Source organism: Ochotona princeps, unplaced genomic scaffold (genome assembly GCF_030435755.1).
Source record: "Ochotona princeps isolate mOchPri1 unplaced genomic scaffold, mOchPri1.hap1 HAP1_SCAFFOLD_1918, whole genome shotgun sequence".
Taxonomy (NCBI): domain Eukaryota; kingdom Metazoa; phylum Chordata; class Mammalia; order Lagomorpha; family Ochotonidae; genus Ochotona; species Ochotona princeps.
In genome coordinates this window covers 31,527-55,804 of record NW_026696396.1, presented here as the reverse complement: position 1 = coordinate 55,804, position 24,278 = coordinate 31,527, and the positions used below count along the sequence as shown (strand labels likewise).

At 45.9% G+C, this 24,278-nt stretch overlaps 1 protein-coding gene across 1 annotated transcript; it reads right to left on the bottom strand.

The window, feature by feature from the left end:
• Nucleotides 1-1,285: 1,285 nt before the first annotated feature.
• On the bottom strand, nucleotides 1,286-21,176 carry LOC131478833 (uncharacterized). The gene is given in 10 exon segments (XM_058659410.1): nucleotides 1,286-1,410; nucleotides 2,607-2,667; nucleotides 2,669-2,676; nucleotides 4,003-4,048; nucleotides 4,050-4,118; nucleotides 7,934-8,191; nucleotides 13,431-14,242; nucleotides 17,299-17,425; nucleotides 18,492-18,630; nucleotides 20,443-21,176. Coding segments are annotated over 10 exon segments (2,379 nt in total).
• Nucleotides 21,177-24,278: the final 3,102 nt, after the last annotated feature.

Sequence of the window (24,278 nt, the reverse complement as noted above, 5' to 3'; positions counted from 1 at the left end):
CCGAGAACGGACGTGTGTACCTACAACGTCCGACTTTCAATGTCACACCGGGTATGGAGTACCAGTAAGCCACTGCACGTACGCGGGACGAGGGGCAGTCAACAGCTCGTATATGTGTGAAAGCGCTGATTGGTGCGTGACACTGCAGAGGATCAAAATTCTGGGGCAACCGGTATGCTACCTGGTACCGCCGCTGACGTTGGAAATGCTGCACCAACAGTACCCGCGCCTTCATGTGGTTCTGCTCGCAGTCGCTTCTTTAAGACACCACGGGCAGCGAAGCATTTGCAAGGCAAAAGCGCTGATTTCGTTTTCTCGCTGCTTAACGTCAAGGAAGTTGTTCAAAATTCCCACACAATTCGCCTCCTCAAAGATGTCTGAGTACCAACAGTCGCAGACACACTCTCACAACTAGTCGCAGGCCTTGCGTTGCAAGATGTTAAGGTCCAGTCATGCCCACGGCCGCTGCACACCACCATGCCTCGTGTACGGGGGTGTGAAGCGGTACTACCTCAATTCAAAAGAGATTCACACAGCCCACGGGATTGGCCTCTTCACGTGGCATGCTTCCAGAAGAACTCGTTTGTTCCTACCAACGCGTCGCAGAGCGCGCTGTACCACCCTTTTCCCGAACAGCACATGCGTGGCTGGCGCTCTCGCAACAACCTTGCTACCAGCGTGCGGTCAAGGCCCGCATCAACTCTCATACGTGCGCATGAGAGCTGGCTCGAATTGCAGCACAGACAAGGTTCTCAGGAAGAAAGAATTGAACTCACCCTGCTGGAGTTTTCCCTTCACAATGCTCGCTAAGGAAATGCTTGGCAGGAAGTAGAGGACACAACACTAAGCAGATGCACAGCAAAAATACTGCAGTGACATTGATCATCTCGTATCCGCCAGGCTGCAACACAAAGAAAAGATCAATCTTGAGCACTTTTGAGCTGTCGTAGACAAAGCTCTCCTATATATGCTGCCTGTACACCGGCCAACTTCCACGGTGGACGTCACGAAGCAGAAGCATCCATCTCCCTCCGATGAGACGCGCAGGAGCTCAGTTTCTTAGACCCATGCCTCCGGCGTTCTTCGTTGTTGCCTGCTGCCTGCTTAGCCGCGCGTCTGCAGATGGAGTTACTGTTGCTTTGACTACAAAACAGCCCTGCGCTACTGCGTGTGCATGTGGGGTTTGTACGGTAGCCGCAAGTACTGTGTCTGATGACCGTCAGGTGTCGTATGGTAGCTGATCGCGTGAAGGCTATACTTCATCTGTCCGGATGCGCTTCCCCCTCTAGCTTAACTTCCACTGACGCTGCTGCGCACGCCCTTGCTGGCGAGAAAGTAAGCGTGCGCGCAGTTGCGCTTTGCGATCCTGCACGGAGAGGGCAGGAGCCAAACTGCCGCTTCGATGCCCCGCTGTGCGCACGTAAGAAAAGGCAGCTCAAGCAATGCCAAGTCCTTAGATTCAACACAGGGGCACACCAGCGGCACGGATCAAAGCATTCTTTGCATGTACGACTTCCCGGCATACGTTATAATTGTGCACAGAGCTTTTCCCTTGAAGCAACGTCCAGCGACCATACAGCGAGAAGTCGTCAGGTATGAACAAAAAAACCGCTGGCGTCGTGTACAGAACACGAAAAAGTGATAGCCTGCACTTTATATCGTTTTGTGGTAAAGGCGTACGGATTTGCCTGCTACTGCCGGGCCACTACGTGCCCGCCGGTCTCCTGTAGTAAATTCTGGCCGAAGACGTCCACAGACAGCAGGCAGTTGACAAGACCTCAGTCTAAAACGCTACAACAGGTAATCACGCCGGAGTCAGACGGACTCTACTTTTCCTCCTCGTGCAAGGGGTGGCCGTGTCTGGTGAACAAGCGGGAGATGAACCCAACAGAAGTAACTGAATTTTCCTGCCAGTACGCTGCACTCCGCCGCGCGCACACTCACAGACATGATATACGAAGTGTCCACAACGAATCACTGCAAGCAGGCAGCATCACATTTCCCTGTCAGAACAAGCTCTTCGAAGCTTTTCTTGGTTATATGCAAGGAAAAGGATCTGCGACCCAGTCCTAACGTCCGGGAGCCATGCACACGTACGCAACAACATTCACACAGGAGCAGAAATGTATAGAGTCGCGCCATGCTCGTATCGGCCGATGCAGGGTAGCATGAAATGCCACCCGTGGAACTACGTTTTCTTCTTTGCAGTTGTAGGATCTTAATGAGTCGGAAATCAATAGAAGAGAGACGCCGACAGCAAACAAAGAGATTGAAACTCGAATCATCGGCACGATCCGGCGACGAGGACAGCAGCACACAGGTGTCTAGAACCCGATGTGCATCATGTAGATGTGGCTGCACTTGACAAAGCACAGAGACACAATATTAGGGCTGTGTAGTACGTGCTGTGCAGGGATTCTACACTATTCGACACCGGTGAATCTTCACACGTATCCACTCCACATCCACCCTTCGACTGCGCTCGTGTGCTGGAGTACGACACTTCGCTGTGTACGTACGAAAAGACAAGGCACACTACCTACTCTGCGCAAATACATGAGAAATTTACACACTAGCAATATACTAATAGCTGCGGCTTTCCCTACGTCCTTACCCCGATGGGTTGTAATTTGTCCACAAGCCCCCGTCACGGCTGTAGTAGTCCATTCGGATAGACTGCAAGCATGTTTTGAGATGCACTGCAGATTCGTACATGTCTTTCGTGCATATATATATGTACTTCCTTGCTTCCGCTGAGGTATGCAAGTGGGCGTGTCAGCCGGTCCTTTGCGAAGGCACATCCACATGTCAGATATGTGTACGCTGATTATATGTACTAAGCAGGACATGCCGAGAAGAGAGCACCCTGCAACGCTTTGTGAAAAAGGGTCGACTCATCCGCAGCAGTGACAAGACCTCTTCACAATTAGCGAAAGCGTACACAGCTGCGTGCCTTATCGACGTTTAGACCAATATGCAGCGCCAACTTGAAGAGCTATACTCGACTGTCAGACAGTAGGACATGGTCGTCGCATGCCCCTGCTCGTTAACTCTTCCTTGCACGGCTGTGTGCTTGCACGACGAAGCGCTTCTCGCAGGGCACTACCTCGTAAATTTCGCGTATCCATGCGCCACATATTGCCTATGTTAGAACCAAGCCTCGTCGTATTGCAAAGAAGCGGCCACGCAATGGCGTGACGCACAAGCTTTTGCGCAGTAGCCGCAGGACAAGGCAGAGATGCCACGAATGACAAGGGCCCCGACCCATGTTTGCACACTTGCATGGACAATATATTCATATATTCAGCTTTCTACAGCAATCTGTGTCATCTGCGGTCTGCTTGTCTTTCATCGCTGGCAAGCAGAAAAACAGCTTGCACCTGCGCCCAGTGCGGAGAGGTATGTTCAGAAACATAGATATACTCCTCTGTGCACTTGGTTGCAGGAGACGCCTCCTAGCGAGAGCGATATGCGTAAAAGGGCTGTGCAGAGCATACAAATATCTGCACAAAACAACGTAGGGAAGCGTACAGGCACGCTACTTCAATCATCCCGTGCAAAAAACCTGTTTTTGAGAGCGCTGTTGTTCTGTTTCAATACGATCACTTCCAAGAGAACATCGTCTCGGTGTTGAAGTCTAATCATTGGAGGGTTACTGAGGCCGACTTGCAAAATTAGCTCATGCGTATACGTACATATATATATATATATATATGTGTGTCAATTCATGATCTGAATACTAATTTTCACGCAGATATATGTATGCTTCAGTGTGGGAATGACAGGGACTCGTGCCTATGTAGTCGCTTTCCATATGCGTATCGGGCGTGCATTCGCTTGCTCCCGACCCGCAGTTCCTCTCTTCTTTGTGTCTACGCGTGATAAAAACGCACGCAGAGGGATGCACACACAAATGTGTGTCAGAATTCAAGCTCATGGAATAGTAACATGTTTGCAGGATATAATTAAGGAGTAGTACCTCTCATAAAAAGAGAACCTCACCATCCAAATACGGCTGCTGTCCAAACGCAACGTGCGCTTCGTTAGGGTGTTAACAGCGGCCGACCGCCGGTAGCGTATCCCGTTCCCCAGTCGATAGATAATCGAGGACAGGCAACCTAGGATATATGGAAGCAGCAAGATATTCACAAGAAGCTACCACACAACAAGTTGTGATTCTTCGCATAGAAACAGACACGAGCGCGTGTGGCGACAGTACCACAGGGAAGAGTGAAGAAGAGGAAAGATGTGACGGAAAAATGTTCATGCGTCCGCGGAATACACGACGTGAGGGAGTTTAGAGAGAGTTCGGTGGAACCGTAAGTACTCACCTACGTTTCACAGCGCGCTAACGCATTCGCCGTGTCATTTCCGCGCGCTTGCAACTAAAAACAATTCAGCAGCAAAGGACATTCGTGTGCCTGTCTGCGCGTGTATATGTATATTGTATATGTGTGTGTGTCCTGTGTCTAATTGTTACATGTTTTAGTGAAGTATACATCGTTTCCTGCAATTTCGCGCAGAGTTTCCGAGAAGTCATATTGTATAGCATTTGAGCCGGCACATACATATCAACAACATACACTCGTGTACGTGACAAACGGCGGAACTGTGTGTGTGGTGCAAAAAAGTATGTACAGCTCGTACTCCTCATCAAGAACAAACACTCACAACACAGACATTGAGACAAGTGTAGTAAGACAAGTGACGTAGAAGCCCGCCCTACTAGTACCTCCAAAGCGAATGCTTAGGCTTCTCAGCGAGAGTGCCCAAGGTTGCTCTGGCTCATAAGAGATTGAGAAGAAAGCGGCTTAGTGATATCAGTGACTTCGTAGGGGCCTTTCGTACCCTTACGTGTATATCCACCGTTCAAATACTACGACGCAGCTGTCTTCGCTTAATCCGCAGAAAATCATCGGCTTTCTCGCCAGTACACACAAAGCTGCTCACGCAATTTCGTAGGAATGCGAAGCATTTGAGGACTTGATGACTCAAAACACACGTACGCTGCATGAATCCTTCTTCGCCTATATATATATGTAGGCCAGGCCGAAATGGCGCAGGAAAAGACGACGAGCCGGCTCCTTGTGTGGACACGCCCACCACTTGCTATCAAATGTATAAAGGAAGAAAGCCCTCCTCATGCGTCAAATCATTGGTGGAGGGGACAATCGTATTGAGCGCCGTACTTCTTGCTGTTCGCGCGCGTTGCTACAGCGAAAGCACTTATCATTATTAATAAACACTAGTAGGAGTAGGAGCAGGAGTGGGGGTCGCTACAGTTGCATATATATTTATATAAGCACTGGTGATTATCAGTTTTTTAGTAGCAGCAGGAGTAGGAGTCGTAGTACTGTAGTTGCATCTTCATATGTTTATATATGAGCACTTGTCGCTATCACTAATCAGTAGTAGTAGTGGTAGGAGTTGGGGTCACTACAGCTGCATGTACATATGTATGTATATCTGCACTGGTGATAATCAATGAATAGTACAAGTAGGAGTAGGACGTTGTAGTTACTAGCGTTGCATATGTTCATATATATATATAATATATATATTAGCACTGGTTATTATGTATGACTAGTAGTAGTAGTATTAGTAGCAGTAGGAGTTGTAGTCGCTATGGTCGCGTATGTATATATATTGAATATGTAAACCTATATATATATGTGTATATATATATAAAAGAACTGGTGCTTAACAGTTGTCAATTGTCGTAGGAGGAGTTGTAGTCACTATGGTTGTATATATACATATAAACAAACACTCGTAATAATAAATAGACAAGAGTATTACGAGTAGGAGTTGTAGTCGATATACTTACATACGAATATACATACATATATACATATAAACGCACTGGTGAGTCTCAACATCTAGTAGCAGTCGTAGGAGTAGGAGTTGTAGTCATTGTAGCTGCATATCAGTAGTAGACATAGCATCTCAGAGTAGTCATATCGTTATACTAAAAATGGGAGTCTACTCATAAGAAATGCAGTAGATCTACTAGTAAAAGTGTTTGGAAAATTGGCTGCATATACCGTCTTTGCACCAACTGTACGTCGAGGTCAGAGGCCTAACACACCACACACATACACACACATGTGTATGTGAGGCGCGCATGTACAGCCGCAGTATCTCTGGCTCTTCACGCAGCGCTGTAGCACCAACGAGAGCAGCAGCGTGCTCTAGTACGTGTGCAAGCGCGCGGGGGAGCCTCACCAGCTCTCTTCACAGTATCACGTGTGTGTTCTCGCTAGTGGCCATCGCGTGACTGACGTGGCAGCCCCTTACGAAGAGGCGAGCAACATGTACAGAAGGTGCAGCAGTTCCGCCCAGCTACACGCAGGAAGGGGTCGGTCGTGTACGCGCGTGCAGCTCAATGCATTTCACATACACCACCTCTTGTCGTGAGACAGGGGTGAAAGGCACTTTGGGTAGTACGCCGCGTTGCTTGACATGTATCGAATAGAGACACTCACTGCTACAGTGATACGCGCTTGTGTGAAACTGCACGAAGGGGCAAGAAGGCGCGCCTTCCCTGTGGTGTCTACGTCTGACAAACGAAAAGCGTGTGGAGTGCAGGGAGAGCGGCTAGCCAAGGGAGGTGGCTGGAGATTCTAGACAGGTACACACACACTCACACACACGCACGAAGAGACACAGGTTGTTGCCGTTACACAGAACTCCTCAGGAATGAGCATAGGAAGTGTAGTAGTATGGAGGAACATATTTCGCACTTTGTGTGCGAACAGTCGGAAGCGTCTGGTGCACGTCGCTCTCGGGCCTGTTGCGGGTGGGAGTCGCCTGCATATGTCGCAGACACTATTCGCACTATCCCAAGGGCTGAGAAGCGAGCAACACGTATACTTGCACACTCGGTATACACAATATATGCACGCTCCAGAGGCTACGTGACACATACGAACACAAACACACGCTGCACACACTTGTGATAACTGACGACCCAGAGGCTACGCGATCCACAGATACACACCCACACGCTGCCTACATAATATTTGCACGTCTTTAAGGCTCAGGGGCGCACACCATACACCACACAGCCACACTGTGCATACATCCTATACTCACGCCCCACAAACTACTACTGACGTATACATACAACACACCCACAGACTGCGCACATAGTATGGAACGGGTGTCACAGAAACTGAAGGGCGTATTCACACCCAACCGCACAATTTACATACCTGGTGTGGGTATATGCACTTGTCGCCACCTTTCATACAGGCTGGCATATTTTTTTGCAGCAGCCTTTCTTACACGCAGGCATCTGTCTGCAACTACAATACATGTGTTCATATTTCACGTATATATGTGCAGAGCTGTCCACATATATGTGTGCACGACTGCCTGCATGAATACGTGTACAGGACCTCACATATATATATATATATATATATGTATATATAGGTATACAAGTTATCACACATATGTGTGGAAACTCCTACATATATGTGCACAAGTTCCTCTACATATATAGGTATAATACACAGTGTCACTTCGATGTGTGGAAATTCTTATATATATATATATATGTGAACAGGTCGTCAAGTGAACACCTGAGTAGTATATGTGTGTGTTGGGAGAGAGCTGTGAGAGGAAAGGAAAGCATGTCACTGACAGAGCAGAGAGCAGGGAGATGCGAGTGAGAGAGAAAGACATGTACGTCAGCAGCAACCCGCCAGTGCGTTGAGCGTTGAGGCTCTGCTGTGTGTTGGAGCTCAAAAGCAGTGGGGTCAGCGCATGCGCCACAATGCTTGTGCGAAGGGTGGTGTGTGTTCTCGGCAGCTGTATCGAGGTAAGAGGAAACGAACACTAGTAGAGGTCCTGCATACATTGGCGCTCTCCTCTGTACTGTACGTGATGTCGCAGGCAACCCTCCAGCTACTGAAAATCGGGGATCTACCTGAATGAAACAGTCAACACGCTTCCCCAGGCGCTTCAGTTTGTACGGAGTCAGTTCGCTGAAAAGCACCACGCAGTACGGTAGCCCACGTTTCTCCAGCAGCTTCTGAAGGTCTTCCAGCACGCCTACGCTGCCTTGTCTTCCCAGAGTGCTGAGCAGCAACGCGACGGACCGAGCACATCGTGCTGTCTGTATTGCTGCCTTTTCTGTTGCGGTGGAGCCTTTCGATGTCGTATGGTATGACTCGCGGAAGAGCCTCTGCACAGAAAGCAAAGCAGCACGAGAGAGTCATACGAGCAGCCACGCGGCCCGTAGCAGCAGTAGCGGCAGTAGCAGAAGTAGCAGCAGCGCCAACAATACGGCACTCCTGGTGTTACCTGCCGCTAGCAGGTTTTTTTTTAACGCACTGCTGCTGTCGATTTCCTGTCGACCATGACAATAAAATGCAACCGAGAGGATATATAATCAGAAAACGCTGCTGTGGCTTGTGTGTCACGGCGGCACCTCCTCCTAACACACACACAAAAGACGTTGTCACTAACGCACTGCTGTCGCCATATATATATATGTATGTATACATACGTACATATATAGATATATATGGGACGATAAGAGGAGTATCTTTCGCATCACATATCTATGCATGCATATCGGTATTGAACAGTAGTTATAGGAAGAATTGTAGCAGCACTGGGTGAAATGGCAACCCTGCAGCACACTGACAATACTATAAGTGCTCTCTACGGAGAGTGCAAGTGGTCGCATGAATAGTCGGGGAGGCTTACATAGTGTCTACCGGCCTACAAAGAGAATGGGGATTCTACCAGCATACAGCTCCTAGTACATGTGTGTGCTGAAGCGCGGCAGTGTAGTGGTCATTGCACATACTATAAGCGTCAGCCCTCACTATATGCTGACACACTCTGAGGACGCTTAACACATTTATAGCATTGTGTAGCTCTATTTACACATTGTGTAGATTAGTACATATACGATTGGATGATAATATGTTTATCTCACTCCACACACAATGTGCAGGTAAGTACATACATATATGTAGATGATATTATGTAGGCCTCTCTATATACTGTGCAGGTAAGTACATATATATATATATATATGTATATATGATATTATATAGCTCTCGCCACACGCTGGGCAGCAGAGTTCATATATATTCTCACACATATACATGATATTATATAGCTCTCTCCCCAGCCTGTGCAGATAAGTACATATATATATATATGATATTATGTAGCGTTCTCCACCCACTCGGCGGATACGTACATATATATATATATATGATATTATGTAGCTTTCTTCACACCCTGGGCAGCAGAGTTCATATATATACTCACACATATACATGATATTATATAGCTCTCTCCCCACCCTGTGCATAAGTACATATATATATAGTAGCTACCTCCAAACACTGTGTAGATAAGTATATAAATCTCTATATATGGATGATATTATAGTGTTCTCTCCCCACACTGTGCACGTAAGTACTTAAATAACTATAGATGATATTACGTAGCTCTCTCCCCACAGACTGTGCAGATTAGTACATGCATATATATATATATATATAGTATCATGTAGCTCACTCCACATACTGTGCAGATATATACATGTATATATATGTATGTATATATGTCTGGGTGGCTACACACACCAACGTAAAGACTGTATCTCAGAATATCCTGCATACGGTTTCTCTAGGAACGTTTGACTGACACGATCTGCATGCCCACACTCTACATGTCTGATACGTGGAGCTTGTTCTGACCATTCCTACTGCTTAACATCTCTTGTTGCCCACGGGGACGCGTGTATGTCTATATTAGGGATTTGTCTCCTTTATGCGTGTGTCTCACACAGTCACCTCTGTGCGCGCTGTGAACATCTGGTGCGTAGCCATCACTTTACGTATGTCTCATACGTGCCTTTCTGCTATATATATATATATATATACACATACCCGAACATATATAACTCCATATATACTTACATATACATATACAAACATATGATACATATATATATGTAAATATGTACACATATATATCCATCTATATATATATATATATATATGTGAAGTTCAGGATTCCTTCTGTGCACATGTGTACTCATGCGTAGCGTACTCTTGGGGGAACTTCGATGTGTACCCACATCTCGATTAGAATGACTACCACTATTCTGTTGTCTACACAAACATGCTACGTATTTGTTATCTTCGTAAGGATGACTATCACCGCTATTGTTTGACTTTCAACGTACATGTGGTATGTACTAATATCTCCACCACATATGATGACCACCAATTCTATTCTATCTTCCTACATACACATGAAATGTATCAACATCTCCACTATAATGTTGACCCCACCTAACCTCTCTGTTTGCCCTACTACCTACAACTCCCCTCCCCCAATCACTCGCCCTCTCTCACAGCCTACATAAAGCGGCCGTACTCGTCTCTCAGACACGTATATCAATACATATACATACGTATAAACATATACATATATACATGTATACATATATATATAGATATATATATATACACCTACATATACGTATATATACAGCTGAAGTAGGTTTTGTACGCGCGGGTCTCTCACCTCAAGGCTTACAATGTCTGCACACACACACGACACTCGCTGATGATATCATTTCATTATTTACTAGTACGCATCTCGACGTATCTCGCGTCACTCAACATGTGTGTGCATAATTGTGTGTGCTTGTGTGTGTGTGTGTGTTTCTGTGTGGGTGTGTGTGTGTTTCTGTGTGTATGTGAGCGGTTTCAGTATATATGAAACAGGTGGCACGTAGCGTACTGGGAATTTTATATGAGATATAGATGATACACGTTATCACCTGCGAAGGGTGACTTTCTCAATAAGAATCTCCTCCACACATTCGTTATCAACAGCAAGAGTAAACAGGAGATACGTCTTGAATGAGGATCTCATACAGGTAACGTAGAAATAATAGTAATAAACAGAATAGAGCACCCCCGTATGCGAAACCTCGTGGTAGTCAGGGCAGAAGAGCACCCAATATATATTATACCTAATAGCTAGGGAAGCACGAGAGCATCAAACTATTATACTGTATATATTCTTATAATCTGCTATATATACACGATATATATAATATAAATATATTACATGTCATATAGACAGGGGGCACGAGAGCATCTAATATATATTGTATGTGACACACAGGGTACCAGAGCATCTAATATACTAGAGGTGATAGAGAGGGCACCAGATCATTTAATATACTAGACGTAATAGTTAGCGCATAGATGCAGTCGTACGGAAACGGGGTTTTTGCTTTCAAAAAGCACCAACTATCTACGTATGAGAGAACGAGTGGCTCGATTGCTACCATCACTGCTCAAGGGCGCGGTGTGAACCCACCACAGGAACCGCTTGCAGACATATGTATACACACACACAGAGATATACATACGCTCATACGCATGCAGGCATATATTTACACACACACGCACACAGAGCTACATACGCTTATATGCATACAGACATGTATATATATATATACACACATATCCACAGAGGTACATACGCTCATATGCGTACAGACATATGTAAACACGCACATAGATACATACGCTCATACGCATAAAGACATATAGACACGCACAAAGACACATACGCTCATACGCATACAGACACATACAAACACAAACACAGACATACATACGTTCATACGAATAGAGACACCTACAAACACAGACACAGACATACATACGATCATACTCATACAGATATATATATATATTTACAAAGACACACATAAAAGTACGTACGCTCACACACATATAGACATATATATGCACAGACACAAGAATACATACGCTGACACGCATGCAGACAGTCACAAAAACACATACACACGCTCATACGCATACAGGCATATCACACACACAAATATACATACGCTCATACGCACACAAGGATAGTGTCTCACACACACACACATATATACATACGCTCACACGCAAACAGAAATACCATACACACATACATACATACGATCATACGCACACAAGCATAGTAACACACACACATAACACACACACACATATACATACGCTCATACGCATGCAGACATACCACACACACATACATACATACGCTCATACGCACACAGGCACAGTAACACACACACACACACACACACACACACACACACATAGTCAAACAGGCACAAACACAGATACACAGATACACAGAGACATACTCACGGACACCCACCCACACACACAGACGTAGACACCCTCCTACAAGCATATAAACATTAACATATATGAACTCGGGTACATGCAAGTACATGCATATAGGGCTGTTGCTGCCGGTATCTCTCGTACATTTTGAAGATCAACACAAGACCAGGATTGATCTTTACAAGAAAAAACAGCAAGGCAAGAGAAAGGCAGCATGTCTGTGTGTGTTAGAAGGAAAGCAGCCATACGTGACCCAGAGCAGAAGAAGCAGAGTAGGAGAGTAGCCACAGCACACACATGCATGCACCACAATACACAACATAAATACGTAAGAAGACTATACGTCTGCATCAGTATGAGATTTCCCGTGCATGTAATGGCAGGTGGGTGAGCAGTAAGCTTCCCCCTCACATTTTTGGAAGAGCTGACAGCAGCAGCAGAAACCCCACACCTAAGAGAAACAGCGGCGTATACACGATTACTACAGGCGTACCTTCTCACACAACAACGTGAGCAGCAGCAGCAGCAACGATGCGTAGGTGAAATGTACTGATCAACAGTGCTATACGGGGTGGATACGTGAAAGCTGATTGACGAGCAAGCGAGAAGCAGTCCCGTTCTAGTGCTCTAAAACTCGAACAGTATACACACAAGGGGGATGGGGGTCACTATATAACTTCATATACATTCCCATATATACACATATATATATATATACATACATGTGTATGTATGTGAGAATGTATATATATATATGTATATACCGCTCCATATACTTACGAGGTGTGTGGTACAACACATGCTAGTCCACTGTTATAGGAGAGAGGAACACTATTCTCGTTATGCGATGATATACAAACGGTGTCAACAAGTAGAGGAGGGGTGGCTACTATAGAGCACATACATTCCAGTGATACATATATATATAAATATACATATATATATATACATACAGTAAGGGGGGGCCACTTCATAGCATACATTTTCTCATACATATATATATATGTATATATAGACAAATGTGTGTATACAGCAATATATGTACACATACATGTATGTATACCCACGTACTCTACGAAAGCGTGTGTATCAACCACTGGTGATTGTGTATACATCGAGAAACAAGAAGAAGAGCCTTTTATTATAAACAACCGTGTGAGATACGTATGTTGTGTGTATACATGTGATGAGGGGGCCTGTGTCAACTAGCTGTGTTGTTGCGACCCGCATTACCTTGACGAAAGGGTCATATCGAAAAAACTTCAGAGTAGGATTTTGTATCATACATGCTTCCAAATGAAAGCGTCCATCAGCAACAAAAACGACATCGTCTACTACTACTTCGCCTGCATTCGGCTGTCCTCCGTCTGCTGTTCTACGTGTACACACTAGAGAGCTATTGTAATCATACAAAGCCACCACCCCCTTCTTGCTACTCATACCACTGCTGCTGGCGCCATCGCTGTTGCTGCTAGTGCTGTTGCTACTACTGCTGTTGCTGCTAGTGCTGTTCCTTCTACTGCTGTTGCTGCTAGTGCTGTTGCTGCTGTCGTAGGCGGTGCTGTTGTGGTAGCTGCTGCTGCTGCTGCCGGTGCTTTGGTTGCAGCTATCTGTGGGCGTGGTGTGCTCATCTCGCACTTGCGATTCCCGTTTTGCTGTATTGTTGGTGCTCAGGGAAAGCAGCTGCAGCTGCTGCACCAAGTCATCTGTTGCTGCTGCTACTCCTCTTGCACTGCGGCCTACGTCCTCCACATCCTCTGAAGGTTCTGAATTTTCTTGAAGAGAGTTACCTACACGCTTGACTTTTTCTGCTGCTGATGCTCTTACTGCTGCTCTTGCTCGTTCGATAATAATGTGTGGGGTTTTCTTCATAGTCGCTGTCTGCTGGAGACAGCTCTTTCCCTCATGTCTCCTCATCAACCCATGATGGCTACAGCCTCCGACGACTTGGCTCTCCGTTGCATTATCAAAATTATCAACTGTTGCTATTTCGCTTGCCGCTGGTGCTTTCTCGCCTTCTATGACATCCATTCCCGGTGCTGTATCTTCACGTGAGACCAAGTCTCCTGATGATCCATTACTTTTACTCATGCACTCTGTTGTGGCTACTGCTGTTGCTATTCCGGAACTGTCTGCCGCTGGTCGTAACGCCGCTGGTGCTGTTGCTGTTGCTGCTGTTGCTGGGGCTGTTGTTGTTGGTGGTGGTGGTGGTGTTGCTTCTACTGGGGCTGCTGTTGGTGCTGCGTTTCCTGGTGCTGCAGGTCGCTCTTCTGACGGTTTCCCTGTGGCTGTGCCTCTCGCTAGTGACCCGGTAGACATATTAGTAAGTTTTTCGACGTCATTGTCAACTGCAGCAAAACAACGAAACAGACAATGATAATGAAAACAAGGGGCAAGAATTGCATGACTAATGCATGAAGCAGCAACATGAGTTATGTGTAGTGGCCCCTCGCTTCCTCATGTACACATCACTCGTGCCTCGCAGTCGTTTAACACGGTCGTAGCACATCTTATTCATATACGCAACGCACTTGTATATGGTGGTACAAATATATATATATATATATATATACATATATATATATATACGGAAATGTATACGCTGTCTAGTGGCTCCCATCCACAAATAAAGAATACTTGTGTCTCAGAAGTGTAGAGTAGGGCTTTTTCTCTCTTTTATTGATGGACTAACACCTATTATAATACATAAGTTCTTAGTGTCTGAGGGAGAATGTATCTACATATATACATATACGTGCATGTATATATGGGGTAATGTATGTTACATAGGAGCGCCCTCCCCCGCAAGTAAACAACGATCGCTTCTCATAGCCTTACAACAAGGCTGTTTCTCTCTTATACTAATAGATCACCACAGCTTCTATAACAAACGCCACGAGTACACGGTGGATATATTTATATACATACATACGTATATGACGTGAAGATCACATGTAATACATGAAAATGATATATTAATTATGTTACGTGACATACGGGAATAATATACATACGATATATGAAAATAATATATATATATATATACATCCATATACATATTTGATACACAATACATATATATAATACACTATATATATATACACTATATATATAATGTCTTCAATATGGAAAGTGCTGTGCACACATGATATGTAATATATAGAGACTGACATACAGTCAAACATATGTAGTATAAAGAGAGTGAGATCCGTATAATATTATACGTAATATTGAGAGATAGATACACATGCATTACAAAATACACAGGTAATGCTGTACACTTTCAACGTGATATATGGAAAGAGCTATACAGAATATATATAATGTATCAAGAGTGTTATACGTATGCTATGCTTCAGTAGATGGATAGTGATATACGTAAGTCATGTACAATGTGGAAAAAGACACATATATGATATCTAATGTATGGAAGGTGATAAACATATAATATGAAATATGAGAAACTTGATATACGTATGATGTTTAATATACATAGAATGCTATACATACAATACGTAATATACAGACACGAATATACATATTCTAATACTACGTAATATAATCGACATTGCTATATACACATATATGTTACAATACAGATTATAGAGAAAATGATATATTACGTCAGCACGCTGAGTGTTTAGAGAAGAGAACGCTGCGTTGCATGCAACTACCAGCTACAACACAGGCCTTCCTACACATTTAGTACATTGTAACCTGCTGACCAGACCAGCGTGTTCAACCAGCTATATATATCCAAGTGCGTCTACCCCACCATTCACAGCTGCCGAAGAAACTCGAAGAAAAATGAGAGCCAGAAATGATAACAGCGACCGCAGTAGCACAAGCGTAGCTACACAGTGCACTGTGTAGTATATGGCGGTAGCTGACATCGACTGACAGTCCAGCAGAGCAGTCGGGGCAGCATGTCAAGCGCACCGCGAAAACATACATACATACACATGTATACTACTACTGCTACTGCTAAAACTACTGCTAGTACAATTACCACTATTATTACTACTATTATTAATACACAGATTGGGAGAGACTACCTCAATGGCATCATGTATATATACATATATGCATATAGAGGTGTAGGGACAGCACTTTGTTGACAGCTCTGCTGGCAGCACTATCTGCAGAGTGCAGGAAGACAGGGAAACCCCCCGTTCCTACCCATGGACTCAGAGACATCCCGAAAGAGGATGCGCATGCAGGGCAAGAAAGCGACACTCTCGGGCTCTCTTCGCAACGAACTCAAAACACATGGATATATATGTATATGCATAGAGAAATACTGTTAATACTATACTACTAGTACTATTGTTTCTATTCTTGAACGACGAGTATTGATATATACAAATCGGGAGAGAATACCCCCAGAGCACCATGTATTATATACATATGTATACATACACAGGGGTAAAACAGCACTCCAAACGCAACACATCAATATATATATAATAGACATGCGCATATATATGAGTACTGTAATACTACTACTGGTACTATTATTACCACTAGTATCAATGTGCAAATCGGAAGAAAGTATCTCGATACCCCCATGTATGTATATACATATGTATGCGTGTAAAGGGATGTGAACAGCAGTCTAAACGCACCACATGTATATATATATATGTATAATGTAGTAGTACTAGTACCACTCCTGGTGCTACCACTACAAACCCTTAGAGGTATTTTTCTATTGGTATCACTGTGAATACTAGAAGTAGCACTACTATTACTACTATAACGGACCTCGTTTTGCTACCACCTCCCTGCATGTCGTCGGCAGTCCCCCATCCACGAGCACAAATGCCCCCCTTCCCCCCCCCACACACACACACGTCTTCTCCACACCCACATACACTCACGCCCACACATACACAAGGCTACACACACACACACACACAGACATGCTCACAGAGACAGATGTCTCTGCATGTTCACGTAGGAACAGACATCCCATACCCGCAGACACGATGCACACCCAACGAGTAATCGCTACAGCCGTAGAACGCCTCGTCTGCTGGGAGAAAGAGTCTCTCTCTCTCTCTATATATACATCATATCAAAGATGCGCTCCCTTGCTCACCAGCAGCCGCTGCAGGCAGCTTCGGTGCTGTGCAGCCGAGAACTTCTCCTGCTGTCAGTGGCGCTCTCTGTGGTATGAGGGGGTCTACACGAAAATGACCGTCTTGTTTCAGTCGCTTCTTTACGGCCTACAGCAATCACAGACACGCGCACACACACACAAACACACAAACATACGCCTGTGCGTACATCACACTCTCTTTACATCTACATATGTTTCGTCTCTATACGTATAAGGGAATGAACTGTACTGACACATTCGTATCAAGGTTATGAGCAAGCATATACGCTTTCCCTACAAACGCGTATGCTTTCCCTCTCCCTTCGTCCCCATAAAAAATCAGACGAACTCTCTATTCAGCTAGAAATAAAGACTCTATACACATACACGTAGACGTTCCCTGCGAGTGCGTAAACGTGTCTATGCAGTGTACACGCATAGATCATCATCGTGTTTTCTCTCTCTTCTATACAGAGCCCCTGTACTTCCTACTCTTCCTACCTCTCTCTCTCGCTCTCTCCCCTCTAGAGGTATACATGCGTGCAAACTTTCTGTACATATGCATATCAAACACGCTCTATACCCATGTGCGTATCAATATCCTACTACATGTACATACGTCGAAATATATGTGCTTTTAGTTCATATATATATGTGCCAACCTATATGCGTGTACGCCTTCGTACGAGTTCATATGCAGCTCTGGGTAGAGTTCACCACTACTACAACGTATATGCGCCCACGTACGTGCGCACATGTACGTATTTGTTTTGAGAGTAGTTTACAGGCATCCCCCTACATACACGTGTGTGTAGTGAGAACGTGAAACAGCGCTACCATTGCCGCTCTAATGCAAATGTCACCTCAATACCCCATTAATATTATTATTATTACGAATACTACTGTTCTACGACGACCACTACACACAATGTATGTTGCCATTGGTGCAAAGGTATTATTACCACTACTACTTCAACTTGTACTACTACTGCTATTATATCCTGCTAAACTTATAACTACGACCACGACTACGACTAGTACTACTATGATTACAACAACTGAGAGTATTACAACCATCCACTGCTTTCGGTGTCTGTCACTGTGACTATGGCTGCAAGGTTCTTCTCTTACCCACCAGACTTCTCCGCTTTCTCCTTCTTGGGCCTACTCCGTATTACTCTCGCAGGACTTACAAGGATGAATTTAGCGTATTGGATAGTTCCAAGAAGCGCGAGTCGACGACTGCGAGAAAAATTGGTTTTGAGGATTTCACATAAAGGAAGCGGGTCAAGTAGTATATCGACAAATACATACAAACAGCCAAGTAACTTGCTACTGCGCACCTGCCCAAGTTTTTGAGGCTGGGCCCTTATTTGCTGCTGTCGTCTCTCCTCTTCCCCTGTCTTATCAACAAGCATTTGGCTTCCAGCTCCCTCCGTAACGTGAGCGCCAGCGGCGCCACACGTAGTGCCCCACGTACTGCCAGAGGGACCAGCAACAGCAGCCGCAACAGCAACAGCAAAGGTCCTAGGACTTGTGGTACTGACAGCCACAGTAGGGGCAGAAACAGCACAGTTAGCAGTAGTTGCTGTTGCACTATTGGCAGTCGCAGACGTTATGGTAGTAGTAGTAGTAGTAACAGCCGACGTAGCATCACATTGTGAGCTAGGAGGGGCACCGGCAGCGCCAGTAGCGGTAGTATGAGTAGGCCTGCTAACAGCAATGTTAGTTGTGGTGGGTGCAGCGACATAAGGGGTTGCACGAACACTAGTGGGAGCATCACCACAAGCAGCCTTGGCACTCTCAAGTTCCTCCTTCTCCTCCTGCCTCTGGTGCTGGTCGTTGGGATGCTGTTGCTTTGTCTCCTCCTGTGGTGTAGATGCAGCAACAGCAGAAACAGTGAAGGAAGATGCAGCAATCTTACGCGCAATGCTGGTGCTCGTGCACTTACAGCAGCTACACCTACTACTGGCAGGTGGGCTGTTGCCCGGGCTGGTGCTTCCGCTGTTGCAGTTGCTGCTGCTGTTGCTGTTGCTGCTGCTGTTGCTGTTGCTGCTGCTGTTGCTATTGCTGCTGCTGTTGGTGCTATTGTTGGTGCGGGTTCTACTGAAAGCTCTGTCATTACTGCAGCTGCTGCAGCTGCTGCCGCCCCTCCCACCGCAAGAGCACGCACATCTGGAAGCACATATCTTCTCTGTGTCACAGGTAGTATCACAGCAGTGGCCATTGCCCCCGTGGTCACTAGTGTTGTTGTTGCTGCTACTGCTCCTGCTGCTGTCGCTGTCGCAGACAGTTCCTCTCTGCTGCAGTAGGTGTCTGCAGGGGCACTGGCCTGAAGGTATCTGCTCCGCACATGCAGTAGCGGCAGCCATATTGAAGCAACACTCTCTCCCCATGACGGCTGACATACCTGCTGTACTCTCGGTAGTACCACGACTTGCGGTTATTATTGTTGCAGCTGCCTGGGGGGAAACAGAAGAAGAAGTTGTTGAAGCACAAGCCGCTGAGGCAGCATCACACTCGCCTTCGTCACATGCAGTAGAATCCAGAGACGTGTGACCGCCACTATTGAGAGCAACACTAGTAGCAATACGAGTAGTATATTGACGACCACGGCCAGTTTGATGCTGCCTACTTGCAGTAGCAACACTAAGTGGTGGTGGTGGTGGTGGTATAGTCGTAGTAGTAGTAGTATTATTCGTTGTTGTTGTAGTAGTGGCAGCACCAGGATTAACAGCAGTTTCAACTACAGCAGTGTTCTTACCAGCAGCAGGATAATACTCCCTAATAGTAGTAGTAGTATTGACGTCGTCAGCAATCTCAGCAACACCAGCACTACTACTATTACCACTACAACTAGAACGACGAGTACTACTACTTGTAGTAGTATACGTGGGGGGAGCAGTAGCAGCAGCGAAGACATTATGACTGCCCCTACTCTTCTGATAATCATCAGCAGGAGCATCGCCAGCAGTTCTATCATTCAAACGACCACCACCCTGTTGGCGTTGCTCTTTGACAGCAGAAGCACAAGTTGTCACTGCAGCACGGAGATCATCATCAGGACTTGCAGCAGCGTTTCTCTGATGTCTAGTAAGCCTTGAACTAGGAGCAATTTCGTACGCTGAAGAAGAAGAATGCAACAGCGTTTCTCCAGCAGACGCATTCTTACTGCCGATTGTACTAGTAGTAGAGGTAGTAGCAGTAGTAGAAGCAATTTCCGCATGCGGAGCACGATGATGTGATAGGGGTACTAAACACGAGTGGCCGTAGTGAATAAGAAAGTCACACGCAAGAGCTGCTGGAGTTAAGTCATCAATGCAACATGCACCATAAGTGACATCTGCCAGTATTGTTACTTCACGAACTGAAGCAGCAAATGTCTTGATTATTGCTGCCAACTGCAGTGCCCAACGCATTAGACCCTCGGGCATTTGGAGAGCCACATGTTTCGCACCTACAGCACTAATACGCTGCACCGCCTTCTCCATTTCGAAGTCGTAATTCTCGGGGAGATACATCTTTACCGCTTCCTTCAACCGACGTAAGTTATCTTCGCTTCTTCCTCTTCGTCCCCCATTCTCCTCAATACAGAACTGCCGCGCAGCATCAACATGCTCGTCAACACAACCATGCGTAAGGGGACTACTGCGTAGTAAACGCTGCTTCGCATCTTGGTCAACTTCTTTCTTGTCTTGCTGTGATGAGCTATCTCCACCCAAGCGCTCATGATGATTCTGCCTCACTTTGCAGACTCGCATAGTCTCTCGCTGGCCTGACTGGTGTTGCTGCTGCTCGTACTTGGGCGCGTCTCTCATATTGGTAGCTAACAATTTTTGCGTCTCGATGTTGGACTTTCCGATAATATCATGTGCCATCGCTGGTGCCTGTTGTAGCCACTGCTGAGGTTTCAATAGTCTTTCTGACTGCTGTGCACACACCTCGTGAATGTTGTTATGCCTTGTTTGCTGCAGCGCGGCCCACGGTGGTTTTGTGTCAGATATGCAACTCTTCAATGTTTTTGTCTGGTCTTTTCGTATTCTACAGCTGCACGGACAGTCTCCGCACAGTGTTCACCCGATCACTGGCGATCATTATACTACCACCGCCCTCCGCCGCAGCAGCAGTAGTATTAGTAGGACTGTTTGAAAAGGAGGAATTCGTGTAAGTCAAATGTTGCCATCGTACGTATAAATGCGCTTATTGAGTGTGGCTTGAGGTCACCATTTGTGCGAATGAAAATTATCTGCGGCTCAGTTAGTGGTACTGCTGCTGCTATTTTCTGCCGTCTACACTGGTTTTCTTTCAATATATATCATACTACCCGCTGCTACATGTGTTTCCGAAGCGCGCCTCTGATGTAGATGCTCGTTTGAGTTGCAGCAGCTTCTTTCTGCGTGCTGACTACGTGTTTCCCCTTTTCAAGTGGCCGCCTCAGAACGTGCTGTCTTCTTCTGTCATGTCCAAACCGTACGCTTGCTCATGCCAGCACAGCGATTTTGTATTTACTATGTGGGGGACTATGCAGTAGTGTAGACTAGTGAGAAGACAATGGTCAGAAGACGTGCAAGTGAAAGGGAATGGCGAGGAAGTATTTGATTATGTGAAGTTCATCACCGCAGCAATATGTTGCGACACTGCTGCAGAAAGATGGAGCGACGCGAGCAAGACAGGTGAAAGGTCAAGGTAGGTCCGCTTCATACATATCCAACAGGGAACAAAGATGGGGCAATGTAGGGTCCCCGACACTGAATAGGCAAGCTACACCGCAGATAGCCTTATGCAGAACTAACGACAGACGAAGTTTGAACTATCTACTGGAGAAAAGACACGACATTAACATGCACAAACGTGGTGGTTGAGACAGCTGTAGAGGCGGTCTGGGAGATCACAAGGGCGCATGAAGGTGATATATGACCACAGAATGTTTACCATGGAATATAAGTGGACGATAAGGAGACATGGTGATTGAAATCAGACGGGCAAAAGCATAAATGAAAGATAAAGAAAAAGACACGCGAGGAGGACAAGACAGCCTCACTGTACATGTGTAAGGTAGCGGGAAAATATCTGTAGGCACATAGGGCAGGATAATGAAGGCCTGCACAGCGACATAAAAAGCAAAGATACCTCTGCGTTGATACTCCTATCTCATTGTGTGGCTTTTGATACAGGTGGAACGCTAAAAATCAACTATCTGGCACACACACGTCGGACGATGTCCTCCGTTTGGCACCGGCTCGACGGCGCACATGCGCACAAGGAATCTGATAATACGCAGTTGCGAACCCAGTAGGGGCCTTAAGGGGAAGACGGCAGTGACAAAACAGGAGTTTTGGAAGTACATAGCAGGTAATACCCGTTTTCCAAAAGTAAGGAACTGATGGAGCAAGAGCGGGACACAGCCCGGTGCATCGGCGAATCCACCCACCAACTCTCGAAAGCTACGCGGTATCCTGTCTTATGAAGACAGGGTGAATCGCATGTAAGCTCGTAGAATCGGGGACATGGCGGCTATATGAACAAAAGAACGGAAATGCGCACAAAATTCAGTGGCACCGACAGTTCTATGTATATTGGTTCCCAGGTGGAGCATCGATGTCCCCGGCGTTGCATGTGTTTCCCCTCTAAGCGCCCGCATGCAGCGACAAGGCGTACATACACCCAGGGACGCGTGGGGTCCACACAGTGTTATCGATGGAAACGGGACTAAAAAGCTAAAAATACTTTTACTCTACCTTTCATTGTAAAGAAAGACGCTATAAACTATGACTGCGCTGGGAAAACAGCTTGTGGCTGGTTTGTTTTTCGATGTCTCGGCTCCATGTGTGACCCCCCTGGTCTGCGCCGCAGGGATGCAGGAAGCCGCTCTCTATCTGGGTACATGACCCATCCAGACAAGCTGCAAATGAGTGACTAGTCCCTAACATTACGAGCTCGTGGGTCCGTGCGTTTCTTTTTTCGTCGCAGACTTAGCCCTAGGCCCACTGCTTAAATTGACATCTACGTGAAGGTAATTGTCTCCCTTTCCTAGGAAGGCCAGGTACGGCTGGACTCCCGCCTCTGTACGAATTGGTGACGTATGAATGTACACAGACACATCTGCAGACACACATCATCGACGCTGGACGCCGGCCCCTACCTTAATCACATAGTAGCATGACTCCGAGTGTGTGGAAATACTTGGCGGAGGCGCGGCCGTCTACGACTCTCTTTGCCTGTCGAGCCTACCACAGAATGGGACACTGACCGTAAAAATGTGCGTGTAACCATCCCTTTGTGGGTTCGTTTCCGTGTGAACATGCATTGTTCACTGAGGCTGCAACGAGGCCTTGGTCTTTTTGTGCGCCCCTGAGTGTTTACAGTGTCTTGGAGCCTCTATGCAAGCCGTACGTGTGCCTCCTGAAGTGTGCGGGCCTCTGAGTTACTGCGATTGTAAGTGTCTCTCCGTTCTTCTTATGAATCTGTCAAATCGCTCGCCTCGCTTCTTTTATGCAATGCCAGGTGACGGCCTCAAATGCTGCCAGCATAAAATTGATAGGCCACGTTAATAACGCTCCGCGATCTCCTCTAACAGGGGACCGTTAGTACATGTATGTGTGTCGCCAAGATGACGACCACGCTCTCCGCAAGTCTTATGTCTAGTAAATGTCTCGACATGGTCGGAAGTGTGAGCTTTACCTACACATATTGTTGCGGCAGCTCCTTTTGTGCCTACAGGGAGACTTTGTAGAACTACAATTCACATGAATTATTGCAGTTTATTGACACATACACCGATGGAGTGCACAGAACTCTGAGCAACACCTTATATCGTGGTGATCTGTAATTCTCCTCCTCAGGCACATAGAGGGATAACAAGTCCCAAGTACACATTGCTGCATATGAGAAAATGTTTCACTGCGGCTATCACAGACGACAAGATGGTCTTCAATCCAAGCTACCGCATGCAAGATGCGGCTGAGCCTGATGCTGCAGCC